We start from the raw sequence: 14,168 nt of genomic DNA, 5'->3' as shown, positions 1-14,168 counted from the left end.
TGCATGTCGGAAATCCCCAGTGAATGATATAGAAGGTGTACTTGTGTAACTCCCTGAACTACATCTTGCTGACCATGTTTTCCTTTTAATATGTTGTGGAACCAACCCATATGTACCCGATTGCGTCATGGGAATAAAGAAAACTGGGCAAGTTAACAATAGGTAAACATTCTCAAAAGCCAGTGAATTAAGTATAACATTTCAGCTTAAAGAGTTACACTATTAGTGTTTCTCTTTCCCACATATGATCAAATGTATGTATTTTAGAGTTATACCCTCATTTTCCTATATGAGTTCAAGATTGCATAGCATTCCTTCCTCCAATTTTTCCCCATGACAAACACATTGTGAAGACATAGGTTGGGATCAGAGATTATGGTTGATCTAAAGTGGCTATGGGTGGCTTTGAACCTTGGCCTCCCATTTCTACTGTATGGGAATAACTTAAGTACCCTTCATACTCTACTTTAAATACTATAAATCTACTTGGCTCCTAAATTGTCATTTATTTAAGTTAGTAAGTTCCTACTTTATCTCATTTGGTATGAATGAGGAAAGAATTGTTAGTAATTTTTGGTAGCTTTTCTATGCAGTTGATTATTACTAAAACAAGAGTATGCAATCACAGTGTGGAATGTATTTCATTTTTTCTCTCCTTAAATAGGTAAATGAGAGTTGGCTGCAATTGTACACAAAGTATATTATTTCAGTACACTATATGGCAACTTGCTGACCATAAACAATCCTCTCAAAAGAAGGTGGGAATGGTATACAATACAGTTTTATTTTAATAGAACTTAAGGTCTTGTTTGGACTCAAATTTAGATTTTTAAGGAGGCAAGATTAATTGCCATTCCCTGAATGCAGAACTGAAGAGACATTTTACTTTATTTAGCTAGCCATCTCAAATATGACTCGGGCCAACTTGCAGATGATTAAAATGATGTAAAAACAATACAACAATTACTAAAAATAAAAATAATTAATACAAGAGCATATAAAATTGCTTAAATTCATAAAATAATTCCTAAAATTCCTGCAATATTATTTCTCTAAGGTGACATTGAATAGTTTCTTCTTAATTTTATAGCATTTCAATACATTCATATAATCAGGCCCTGATGGGTGCATTTATTCTTAATAAGGTAAAGGTACAGGTTTCCCCTGCCCAGTCGTGTCCAACTCTGTATTATCTCCAAAGTCATCTGTAGTTGTGGTATCACAAATACTGTTGCTACATTGCTAATGCTTTGTGTCTCTTGATGTCTTTGTGAAGGCAATGCTTAAACTGGTTTCTAGAGTTGATAATAGATGTATAAATAGTATGAGTATTTTGAATATATTTTCTGTGAACAAAATCTACTGAAACTTGAATCAAATTCAGATTTTAAAGAGGCATGTTTAATTAATAATTTAATTTCCATATCTTCGTTCCCTGATGCATAACTAAAGAGATGCATGTTGAAGACTGGAAATACAGGGAGGATTCCTTAAGTACTTCTATCATAATATTACCTTTTATAATGGGATCATACAGACTAGTTATTTTATTAAATAATTATACAGTATTTGAATTGCAGTTAGTAATTAAACATGATATTTCATCTATGAGTTGCAGTAGTGAGTATACAAAAATAATATTTAATATAAGAAACAGAAAAAGTTATGCAAACATCTTAAATATATTTAATTTTGTGTAATACTTACTGCTTTATAATTCTTCTTATACTACTATGATGGGATTTGGCACTTTGCTACCAGTTTCTTTGGAGACAAAGGATTGATTTGATCTTGAAGGTTCATTAGTAGCATTTATTTTCTGATGATCAGTCCTTAAGAATTAATATTTATTTGCATTACTTACTTTTGTTTTTTATATTTGAAACTAGACTGTTTTTCAAATTCAAAATTCATTTAATAGTTTGTGGATTTATGGTGACTTTTAATATCAAAGAAATGAGAATATCAAAGAAATGAGAGCATGTTGTATTCTCATAAGCAACAGTCTGCTTTAATGGAAAATGTGGCCATATGCTGAAGATTCCAACAATATATTTTATAGTATATGTACATACTATACATTGATTTTTAAATGGCTGGTCTGTACTTATGTTTGCCTATTTTTAAAAGAGAGAATGCGAGTTATAAGTGTGTAAGAAATAAGCTAAACAGCTTTAATTCTTTTAATATGTGAAGTTGCTTTTTTGTAATCTTCATCAAGATCATTAACATCTATGATCTTGGTAAACCTGTATTTCCCTTAATAGATAGAGGCTCTTCATCCTCAGCCCGGTTGGGTTGAATTAGACCCTGAAAGCCTGTGGACCCAGTTCACTGATGTGATTAAAGAAGCAGTTCAAGGTAATCATGCAACCGTATTAATAACTTAATACTTCCATATTGAATTTATTTTAAGTTCAGGTTCAAGCTAAAAGATGAGACAGGTTCAAACTCAAAGGTTCAAGTTCAGGTTCAAACTCAAAGATGGGTCAGATTCAAACTCAAAAATGGCATTAAAATAAACTAAATTTGATCCTTTATTTGCTTTCATTTAATGGACAATTTCTTGTGAAACTAAAGCTATAAACCTCTAACCCATTAGAAAATACTGCCTCCTCCTTAGGAAAGCTCTGTATTGCCAAAACTCCTACCCACTAATTTTCTAGGTGCACATTCTATCACAATACCTACATTAAAGGCCTTCACAAAAGAGCTCACAACATATGGGAGCTACTTTACTTTGGAAAGCCTATTTTCCACTCACATCACCTTTTAGAAACTAAGTTAACAATTGTGATTACTAATTAAGTTTATTTTAATGAAACAACTTATATTTATTGAAACATTTATGCGTGTGGATTTATTATAAAGCTTAATGAACACCACCTTAATTCAGGTATTCTTGTTTAAATTAAGGGCATCAAAACCTGGCTCTTTACCTAGACCCTGAGATAGAGTGGTACGGCTTGCAAACAGTTGGTTGATGGAGGCACAGGTTTTTTTTGTATGTTTTGTAGTTTGATTTCTATGACTCACCCAAATGGATAACCATACAGATCTTTTAAAATAAATAAATATATCTTTTAGTTGCAGGACTTAAAATGAATCAGATCTCTGCTCTTGGACTTTCAACACAACGTGCAACTTTTATTACATGGAACAAGTATGTATAAAGATTATAACTGATACCTCATTCTCTGCTTGTTGATATGTATGGATGCCTTCCAAAATATACAAAGTTCACTTGTTAGAGTAATGTTTGATTACATTATTTACTAATACCCAGGTAATAACAAAATATATTTAACTTTTGTTTTAAACCTATATGTGTATCATTATAAATTGTATTTTTCAACTAAGTTCAGGAGGGGATGGTGCCGCAGCACTTTAAGGAGCTGTGGTCCACCCTCTTCTTAAGAAACCATCGCTGGACTCCACCTGGTTGGATAAATTTCAACCTGTCTCCAATCTTCCCTTTTTGGGGAAGGTTGTTAAGAAGGTGGTCATGCAGCAGCTCCAGAGGTTTCTGGATGAAACGGATTATCTTGACCCCTACCAGTCAGGATTCAGGCCTGGATTTGGGACAGAAACGGCATTGGTCGCATTTTTGGATGATCTTTGGCAGGAGCAGGATTGGGGTAGTGCATCCATCCTTGCTCTACTTGACCTCTCAGCAGCTTTTGATACCATTGACCATGGGATTCTCCTGTGGCGGCTTCGGCGGATTGGAATGGGAGGCCTTGTGTTGTCTTGGTTCACTTTCTTCCTCTGCGGCCACTCTAAATCAGTGTTGATAGGAGGGGAGAGATCCAGCCCTCACCCACTGCTTTACAGGGTTCCGCAGGGCTCCTCTTCTTTCTCTGTTCCTGTTCAACATTTATATGAAGCCACTGGGTGAGATCATCCATCACCATGGACTGAGGTATCACCAATATGCTGGTGATACTCAGTTATATGTCTCAGCCCATGGTGAGTTAAGTTTTGATATGTCCTCCCTCTCGCAGTGCCTAGAGGCTGTTAGGGGCTGGATGGGGAGCAACAGGTTGAAACTAAACCCTTGCAAGACCTAGTGGCTCTAGATTTGGGGTTCGTTGGCTCAGGGAGAATTGCTACCTTTGGTCTTGGATGGGGTGGCCCTACCCCAAATAGACCCTGTGCGTAATCTAGGGGGTTTCTTGGACTCACGACTCCTGCTCAAAGAGCAGGTGGCTGTTGTGGCCAGGAGAGCCTTTGCGCAACTGCGGGTTGTGTGCCAGTTACACCCCTTGCTGGATCATCGGTCCCTACTCACAGTCACTCATGTCCTAGTCACTTCCCATCTTGATTATTGCAATGTGCTCTACATTGCCCTTGAAGAGCATCCAGAAGCTCCAGTTGGTGCAAAATGCAGCAGCCCACATGGTTTTGTGCAGACCCCGGTATGCACATGTGTCACCTCTCCTGCAGGAGCTGCAGGATTTGCTTCTGGGTACAATTCAAGGTGCTGGTTGTCACCTTTAAAGACCTTCATGGCTTGGGACCGAGTTATCTGAGGGAACGTCTCTTGCCAGTAACATCTACCCGACCCATTAGAGCAGGGAGGCAGGGAATGTTGCAGGTTCCATCCCTCAGGGAGATACACCTAGTGGGACCCAAAAGAAGGGCTTTCTCCGTGGTGGCTCCCTCTCTGGAATATCATTCCCCCAGAGATTAGAATGGCCCCCACTCTAGCACTCTTTCAGAAGGCACTGAAGACCTCGTTTTGCCAGCGGGGCTGAGGAACCCAGAGCGGGTTGGAGCCCATCAAATGGCTAGTGTGATCTGCTGTCATTGGGGTGGGAGTTGGGTGATCTTTTTGTGCTCCAGATTTTGTTCTATTGTACTTTATTAATTTATTTGGTTCTTTTTCTTTTTATTGTTTTTTATTTTTATTTTTTGTTTTAAATATGGTTTTACATTGTGTAAGCTGCCTTGAGTCAGCATGGGCGAATAAGTGGCAATATAAATTAAATAATAAATAAATAAATAAAATAAACACCTGTAATAAATAATTTTCTGCAGGGTAGGTGCTACTTAAATTGCTTATGTATGGATGTAGAACATACTCCTATACAGCTGAAAAGCTTTGCTAATTCTTTAATTAGTAGTTTTAAAATGCCACTTTAAAAGTTAGTCCACAACTTTTACTTAAGAAAATATTATGAACAATAGTATCTGAATTCTATATTTACCATTAATATATATAGAATATAAAACATGAAATAACAAGGTTGGAAGGAACATTGGAGTCTTCTCGTTTGAAAATACAATCAAAATTGTTGTTTAAGTATTTAGTTGCTTCTCACCCTTTGTAATCTAATGAACATTTTGCTAGGGCTGCCAGGCAACAACTGTTTTTTTGAGTTCTTTAAGTTCAAGTTTGTATTATCAGTGATAATATCTGGTTACCATGTTATTGGGCTTTTCTTCAGTTGCCTTATTTTTTTTTTCAAACATCAGGGACTTTTCAACTGACTCTTGCCTTTGCATCATCTGTCCCAAGTACTTAAACTTTCCTTTTATAATAGTGTTTCCAATGGGCAGGCTGGTTTTATTTATCTATGATTGAATGATTTGTTCAGTGGACAACAGTCCATGGTATTCTCAAAAGCTTTCACTGGCATTCGTATTCAAAGGCATCAATTTGTCCTTTAGCCTTTCTGATATTCCAATTTTCACAGCCATGGTTTTACAAATGGAGAAATGTAATCTCTATCTGTCTGTAGAGATTCTCAGTCATCCAGGTCATGGTTGTCCCAAAGGTGCTTTCACTTCTCATCCAAGAAGCTCCTGTCAGAGCTGAAGAAGCTTTTTGGATGAGAAGCGAAAATTCTTCAAAGAAAAAACAAGAAATGCCAGTTGTTTCCTGAAAAAGCACCTTTGGGGACAGTCTCTGTGATATCTCTGTACTTTAAAAGGTATAATTTTTGGTTAAGATCTCTGATACAAGTAGGAGACATGTATTGAGGAATGGGGGCAGGCAGTGACCAAAAATTTAATATAATTTCTGCTAAAGGTAATCCTGTTAATTAAACCAACGGTCACCAGAAAATTTTGGTGGGCCGCAGAGAAATCTCACCCCCAGAGTACCCCCCCAAAGCAATTAATCCAGGCTGTGCAGAAACACAAGGCTGCACCGCCCACATGGCCCGCGGGAACCCTCCCCGCCCACTCACTCCTTATCTGGCAAACTTGTCTGCTAAATCGTGAGCTTAATCTTAGAAAAACGTGAAAGGACAGAAAACAGACAATTTGTGCAAGGAAGCCTACTAGTACCCTGAACTGAAGCTGTTCTCCAAGGAATAAACTAAAGTTTCACCAAGCCAACATACAGGATTGATCAACATTTATTGGAAAGGTTTAGTTGCAGTTATTGCTGCCCAAGAGAAGTAATTACTGAAAGCCACATATAAATACAGACTTTTGATCATTTTCCTCAGCGTACAAATGAACAGTAGTGCTTTGGACTTATCTGAGTTTTTTAAATCTAGTTTTAGAAGTTGTGTGGAGAATATATCACATTTTAGATAATATGCATGCAGAAATATTAAATTCAAAATGTTTACCAACTTTTAAGGACCATTGTATATCTAAAAAGCAAATTTCAAAGTATAATTTTTTAATCAGTTATTGAAATAACTACAGAGAATGTGTCAAAAGCAAAACTGCTCTTAAACTCTAAGTCAAGAAGACTTAAAACATAAACCAAATAACTTATGATACATTGATTATTAGATTGTATCTCTTCACATAACAAATTGGAGATACCATGCTTGAAAGTAAAAAGAAACCTGTGTGTAAAGAAAAGTGATATTAATTTTAACACAAATTTGTACCTAACTCAAAGTACAGGTAAGGCCTTTGTTGCAATTAGATATTTCATAAGTAGGTCTTTATGTTCATTGCAGTAAATTAGTTTGAAAATTAAGATAACCAACCCCCGGTTAATGACCCCACTTGTTTAGCGACTGTTTGATGTTACGATGGTGCTGAACAGGTCCCCAAAGTTCTGACTATCCCAACATGCTTTAGATCACATGATTGAAATCTGGACACTTGGTGATTAGCTTGTACTTATGATGGATGCAGTGTCCCATGTGATTGCCATTTGTGACCTTACCTGGCAATTTCACATATGCAAAGTCAATGGGGAAACTGCAGAGAATCTCATAAGTTGTCTTTGCCACCCAGCAGTAGTCACTGTCCGTTCATGGGATACCTGTGTACCTTTCCTCCACCTACTGCTGCTACCCCTGCCTCCTCCATGCTCACATGATGCCCCACCGGCCACCTGCGCCTTCCCCACTCAATAGATCACTGTCATAATAGAGCTGAAATCAATTCGAAAACATCAGCCTTAATGTCATTGTCCCTATCTACAGGACATGAATTTATCAGAATTAAGCTTAGGCTGTTTATTACTTTTTCCTATTCTTTGTATCTTAACTAGGGCAACTTAATACCTTAACTAAAGAATTCAAAACAATCAAGAACTATTTCTATATAAGAACATTTTAGTAGAATAACTGGTTTTGCAATGGTTTTTATATTCTTTTCTCCCTATTCAAAATGTTGAAACGACCAATAGTACTTTGCAGAAAAAATTGAAAGAGATTGTTTTCTACCCCGCCCTACTTCTCATCTAACAGTTTATTGTTGTAATGCTTCCTAGGATGTATAGTATTTCTTTAATTTGTTCACATATGGAAGAATTCTGACTGAAGAGTTGAGATAATTATTGAACTAATTTTATGAAATGTATAAAACCGTCCACAGAACAAACTAGACTCATAACTGAAGAATTCAGGAAAGAAATCTCAATATTCATATTATTCATAGAAATATATTTCTGCAACTTGCATAACTACATGCCCTGTTAATTATACCTTTTGTCATTTTTTAATGTCATCAGAAAGTATTTTATGTAAAGACGGTAATTATGATATACGGATTCCCAATTATTGGACAGAATTCACATTAAGCTGTGTGTTTTCTGCTCTCTAAGCTGTTAATATATTAACTAGTTTAATGGAATCGATAGGAATATTTTGGGCAGGCCAGACAGATTGATAACTCTAATTATGCGCTGTTGATGTAAGACTAATATTCAACTACATTGAAAAAGAACAAGTTGAAAGAAACTGAAAAAGCCAGATTGTTGTTAATATACAATAGTACTAAATTTTATCAATAGGCAATACCAAACAATGCAGGAAGAAGAAAAGAGGTTGAAATAGTAATAGCTTATCATCCCAGGTTGAAAACTTTACAAGGATTATGGCTACAGCTATGAATTAAGAAGTCTTAATTCTAGGCTGAAAAGGTTTTAATTTATTAAGAAGCCTCTAATTCTAGGCTGATGATATTATGATACAAATCCAGTTTTGCATACAGACATCCACATGGTTTAATTCAGGGGTCGCCAACCTTTTGGACTTCAGGGACCACCAAACTCATAATTTTAAATCCCAGGGACCACTAACCAGTTCTGTGGGCATGGCCTAATTTGTGGCTTGGTCATGTGACTGGCTGTGCATGGCTTGTATGTAAATATAAATATTTATATAAATATTGAATTTTGTATTAAAAAAGAGCAACTTTTACCCAAAATCAGGCAAAGCAGGCAGGCAGATTGAGTTCACAGAAAAATTCAGTGATCTATCTATCTGCCATCGGCTAGCTTAATCTGTCACATAAAATTTGCTTGCTGTGAGTCTGCACTGAATAATAGAACCTTCAGTCCTAAGGGAGGTTCAGCTGTGCTTAAAAAAAAGCAGAGCCAAAGATCTAAAGACTAGCGAGAAAGCAAGAAATCCAGCCATTTCCTGCTTCCTAGCTAATCTGAATCTCCCGTCACAGCAGAACAGATGATGGTTGGAAAAATAGCAATTTAGCAGGCAAGTTTGCTGGGTAAGGAATGAGTGGGCGGGGAGGGTTCCTGTGGGCCATGTGGGTGGTGCAGCCTTGTGTTTCTGCGCAACCTGGATTAATTGCTTTGGGGGCGTTCTCTGGGGGTGAGATTTCTCTGCGGCCCACCAAAATTTTCTTGCAGCCCACGGGTTGGCGACCACTGGACTATAACAGATTGGGTAGAGGCAAAAGAGTTGAAACAAAGTCCTGGGAAGAAGCCAATGGAACGATGAATCTGGAGAACAGAAGACTGAAAGTAGAGATGGTATCAGTATTCAGTTACATTGAGATGATTGTTAGAAACTGTTTTCTGTTGCCACAGAAATGAGGACAAGAAATGATTGGTACAAGTTAGATGTCTATGGAAATTCTCAGTCATCCAAGTCATGGTTGTCCCAAGGGGGCTTTTTCAAAAGGCAACTGGACTTTCTGGTTTTCCTTCCCATTAGGACAAGATTCAGCAGTCCATAAGCATTTAAAAGACAAAGGCCACTCTTTAGAAGACAGAAAAGTCCATATTTTGGACAGAGGACTGCTTGTTTGAAAGAGGGGTCAAAAAGGCCATCTATGTCAAAATTGATCAGCCCTCTCTGAAGGGGGTGGGGGGATACAACATCATCTATTTCCAGTCTACAACACAGTCCTTTAAATGGTTCCAAGAAGGCTCCACACCCATTTAGTGTTAAAATCTCTTGGCCAAATGGTTTTTGCCCATTATGCACATAATTAATTGTAATGTAATGATTACAGTGAGGGGATGTTAACTGGCAGAGGTAATTAACAGCTAGCAATCAATAGCCACAACCTTGCCCCATTTGACAGGGGGATGGGGGAAAAATACAAGACAGTCTAAAGAAGTAAATATAATCAGTTGGTGTGTGAAGCTCGCTGGTCAATGAAAATCTTTTGATGGCCAAAAATGAATGAGGTCCAAAGTTGCAAGTATGTACATTTCACTTAAAAAGGTTTCCTGATTGTAAGATCTTTATAAACACGAATGATTAATTCAGAGCAGTTTTTAAGAAGAGCTAGACAACTACCTTTTAAGCATGGTTTATTTGTTTATGGACTTTTTTCATATTAGAATAGAATAGAATAACGGAAGGGACCTTGGAGGTCTTCTAGTCCAACCCCCTGCTTAGGCAGGAAACCCTACACCATTTCAGACAAATGGTTATCCAACATCTTTTTAAAAACTTCCAGTGTTGGAGCATTCACAACTTCTGGAGGCAAGTTGTTCCACTTATTGCTCTAACTTTCAGGAAATTTCTCCTTAGTTCTAAGTTGCTTCTCTCCTTGATTAGTTTTCACCCATTGCTTCTTATCCTACCCTCAGGTGCTTTGGAGAATAGCTTGACTCCCTCTTCTTTGTGACAGCCCCTGAGATATTGGAACACTGCTATCTGTAGAAGGTTCAACTAGTAGATAATCTTTGTGATCCCATCTATTTGTATATTTCTTTGATTCTGTGTCGCTACATTTTTTAATCCTTAATTTGTTTAGAGGTAATATCTAAACACTGTTACTGAACCATAAGATAACATTAAGGAAGCAATTGGAAAGTCAATTATTCCTTTTTTGCTCTTCCAGAAAGACAGGGAAACCTTTTCATAATTTCATAAGTTGGCAAGATGTGAGAGCTGCTAACCTTGTTAAATCCTGGAACAGATCTTTTTTAATGAAGGTAAGATATTTTTTTGTATTGAAAGTAAGTTGGATGAAGGAAGAAAGAAATTTAGCATGTGTGTGAATATATATGCTCTTACTGTAGAGAAGACTGGTATTTGATTGTTACTTCTTTTCTGTATTTTTATAAAAGAAACAATGTCATAGGTGAGGATATTTGAATTTTTCTTTCAATTCTCCTTTTCTAAATGGCAAATAGGTCCTCTCTTCCAAAGCTGCATTTTGTAAACTACATGATTAGGAGAGGGAATTAGCATATTATATAGCTTAGTTTTTATTATTAGATTTAGAACTAAGCCGATTTGGTAAAATAAGCTTAGTCACAAATTGCCTGAATGAAAATGTTGGTACAGGTAGTCTTCGACTTAACAACTGTTCATTTAATGATTGATTGAAGTTACAATGGCACTAAAAAGAGGGGGATTTAGGACTGTTGCAGCATCCTCATGGTCATTTGATCAAAATTCAGACACTTGGCAACTGACATGTATTTATGACTGTTGCAGTGTCCATGGGTCATGTATGATTGATTATCTTTGGCAACCATCTGACAAGCAAAGTCAATGGAGAAGCCATATTCCCTTATCAACAGTGCTACTAATTTAACAACTGCAGAGATTCATTTAACAACTGTGGTATGAAAAGTCATAAAATGAGACAAAGCTTATTTAACAACTGTCTTGCTTAGCAATGGAAATTTTGGTCTCAATTGTGGTTGTAGAGTCAACGGCTGCCTGTATTAGTGAGGGTGTGCAGATGAATTTCGACTTCTGCAGTAAAATGGATCTGGTGCTGTTTTTTAAAGACTCCAGATTGGTTTTGTGTGTGCAGCAGAATGAAAAGTTTGTTTTAATACTGAAATAAAGTTATATTTTTTATTTAAAAGTGGCATTTATTAAAATGTTTAAAAAATTACCTGAACATGAAATACCAGCATATCTGGCAAATTCTTGGGGTACAGCCTTTTTCTGCTCTGTTGATTTCTGTACGTGGCAAGTTTATAATATGAGCAGTATTCAAAATGGATTTCCTTCTTAGCAGTCATAAGTGAAATAGATTCTTGTGTTTCAGTGTTATCTCTTGACCCCTGCATAGTCAGACTGTGATCTAGTCCTACTCATCAGAAAAATGTCCAACTTGCTTCTTGGTGGAATTCTGAACAGCAAAACTTATTTTGGACTGGCAAAATAAGTTTACATACAGGTCCAGATAAGCACCACTTCACCAAACAGTTGAGTAGTTCTGTATTCATAGAAACTGGCTGCGTTCATAGAAAAAAGCCTTATTTACTTATCCACGATTTATTGAAAAAAAGAAACACAAATGGCTGGGTTCAAACAAAGTATAGTTTACAAATCACATTGTCTGAACTCATATAAAACAAGAAATAAGCAACAAACTAAGGCATAAATAAATTACTTTTGGCTTTGTATTTGAACACAGTGCACTAAGCTATAGGCATATGTTAATAAGAATATCAAGAATGTATAAAATGTGCAGCTGATTTTGAGCAATCAGCATCTAAATCAAAACATACATATTTACTTTGAATGGTGAGATCCAAATGTTGAAGAAAATAGGGTTGTTTTGTTCCAATTATATAAAGAATACACAGGAAAAAAAATCTTTGACATTGAGGAGTTCCCTTGGACAAGGCATTGGAAGGAGGGAAAATTCTGGGATGGGCATGCTGGTGGGACATGCCAATAAAACCTTCTTACTGCTGAGACAACTGGTGTAAGGGGAAGATACCATCCAGTATATATCAATGGCAGCTGAGGGAAGGTTGCATAGAAATGGTCCAGAAGATTGGGAGCAGGCAGGCCAGTCAGAGATGGTGTTTTGAACTGCTGAGACCACTGTAGTAGGGAGCCAGGTACATGGGCCAATACTATAGAATGAGGGAATGGAAAATACTGGGAAGATGGGGAACTGGATACGTCAGTGCAAAGTTCAGGTAAGGGATCCTCTGGATTTTTTTTTTTGTTGAAATGCAGAACAATCAAAAAACAATATTGTCTGTTAGGAAGAAGGCGGAGCCTCCTCACTGACGGACCATAGATCACAACTCTGCGGCTATGGTCTGTGCTTTTTCGTTGGAGAGCCCCGATCATTACGATTAGGGGCTGAAGCTGCCTTGGAGGGGCAGTGCAGTAAGGGGAAGCCGCAAGCCAGTTGAGGGGAGCTTCATCTCCTCCCCTGGGCTTGGTCTTTTTCCCCCCGAAGACGACTGCAGTGGTGGTTTAAAATGGCCACCCCGAAGAGGAGGACTCAGCTGGATTAAGATTTGTGCAGGAGGGAAGAAAGAGGTGGATAACATCTGAACCAGGACAACTGGGCAATAGAACTAAACAAAAGTACCCCGGGATTAAGGTAACATGGAATTTTTAAGAAAAGAAAAGTGAGCAGTGAAATTACAAAGGGACAGGAAAAAAAATAAGAAAATATTTTTGACAGATAAGCAGGGCTTCGAAGTGGGAAAGGAAGAAGCCGGAACTAAAGATTTAACTAAATTGGACTAAAATGTTTTGGGAATAAACAGGCATAAAATAAAGCTGGATTTAAGATTGTCAAAAAATAATAATAATAAAGTTTACAAATTGGAGACTGAACTGTGCTGGAATATTGAGATTCGAAAAACCCTAAATAAAAAAATAGGGGAAAAAGGTGAAGACTTTGTATAATGGAGAGTGCCACCTTTTGACAAAAACTTGAGCTCAAACAAAAGGGAATGCATCCTGTTTCTGAATGAACTTGTGTGGATATAACACTAAAGAAATATTGAAACAAAGTAAGAATCTTAGAAAGTGAAAGCAGAACCAGAATAAAGAAAAAAGCAAGGAAAGACTGACTGTGGGATTGATTGATGTTTTTGGTATAGACCCTGGGCTGGAACAATTGAGAACTTTAGAAAATTGAAAGAAGAAAGAAGGAAAGTAAACGTGTTTTTTTTTTTTGTGGACTTTAATGATCATAAAATATAAGAGTGTGTAAAGATGATATCTCTTCGGGAATTAAAAATGGAACTTAAAAATATGAGAGAATTACTACAGGAAAGAGGCGAATCACTTTGCTCTGTGTTAGAATAAATGGAAATGGCAATTGAAGAACAAGAAGAAACAGCTCAACTTAACTTGACTTAAATCTAATTGGACAGAAGCTCAAATGTTTATCCTACGAATCTTGTTTTCAAACAGGCAGTCCATGGTATTTCTTCTTTGCTGCACTTTTTCACTCGGATTAATAAACTTCTACTAGCCCGTTCTTTTAGTTTTACAACACAGCATGTCTCTTTAAGACTGGTTTGGGTTTTACAGCATTTATCTGAGGTAAGCCTATGTTAAAATTCTTTGTGTGGGATTTTCTGTTGGCTGAGACATTACTGGCAATGGTATCTAAGTGTTCATTTATTTGTCAATTGAAGATGAACTTGATAACACTTCTAGTCTTTTCCAGTGTACTGTTCTTAACATATGATCCTAGATTGGCTAGAATATTGGGGTTTAAAGGTCAATATATCTGGTTAGCATGCAATAGGAGAAGATCCATGTTAC

The 14,168-nt window shown here is 36.9% G+C and overlaps 1 protein-coding gene across 2 annotated transcripts in view; it reads left to right on the top strand.

Annotated features, from left to right (window-relative positions):
• Positions 1–14,168, top strand: part of GK5 (glycerol kinase 5) — a 33,999-nt gene that overhangs the window by 4,457 nt on the left and 15,374 nt on the right. Inside the window, exons 2-5 of one of the 2 annotated variants that reach the window (XM_026701564.2) lie at positions 2,268–2,361; positions 3,088–3,163; positions 10,519–10,612; positions 13,812–13,943. In XM_026701564.2, the coding sequence (XP_026557349.1) occupies positions 2,268–2,361; positions 3,088–3,163; positions 10,519–10,612; positions 13,812–13,943 (396 nt within the window). The remainder of the gene's footprint in view (positions 1–2,267; positions 2,362–3,087; positions 3,164–10,518; positions 10,613–13,811; positions 13,944–14,168) is intronic. The other variant, XM_087933279.1, reaches the window with a different exon arrangement.

This window comes from Pseudonaja textilis, chromosome 4 (genome assembly GCF_049901715.1).
Source record: "Pseudonaja textilis isolate UNSWEBS1 chromosome 4, rPseTex1.2, whole genome shotgun sequence".
Classification (NCBI taxonomy): domain Eukaryota; kingdom Metazoa; phylum Chordata; class Lepidosauria; order Squamata; family Elapidae; genus Pseudonaja; species Pseudonaja textilis.
The sequence above is the reverse complement of the archived record's forward strand: the minus strand, read 5'-3'. Positions and strand labels throughout refer to the sequence as shown.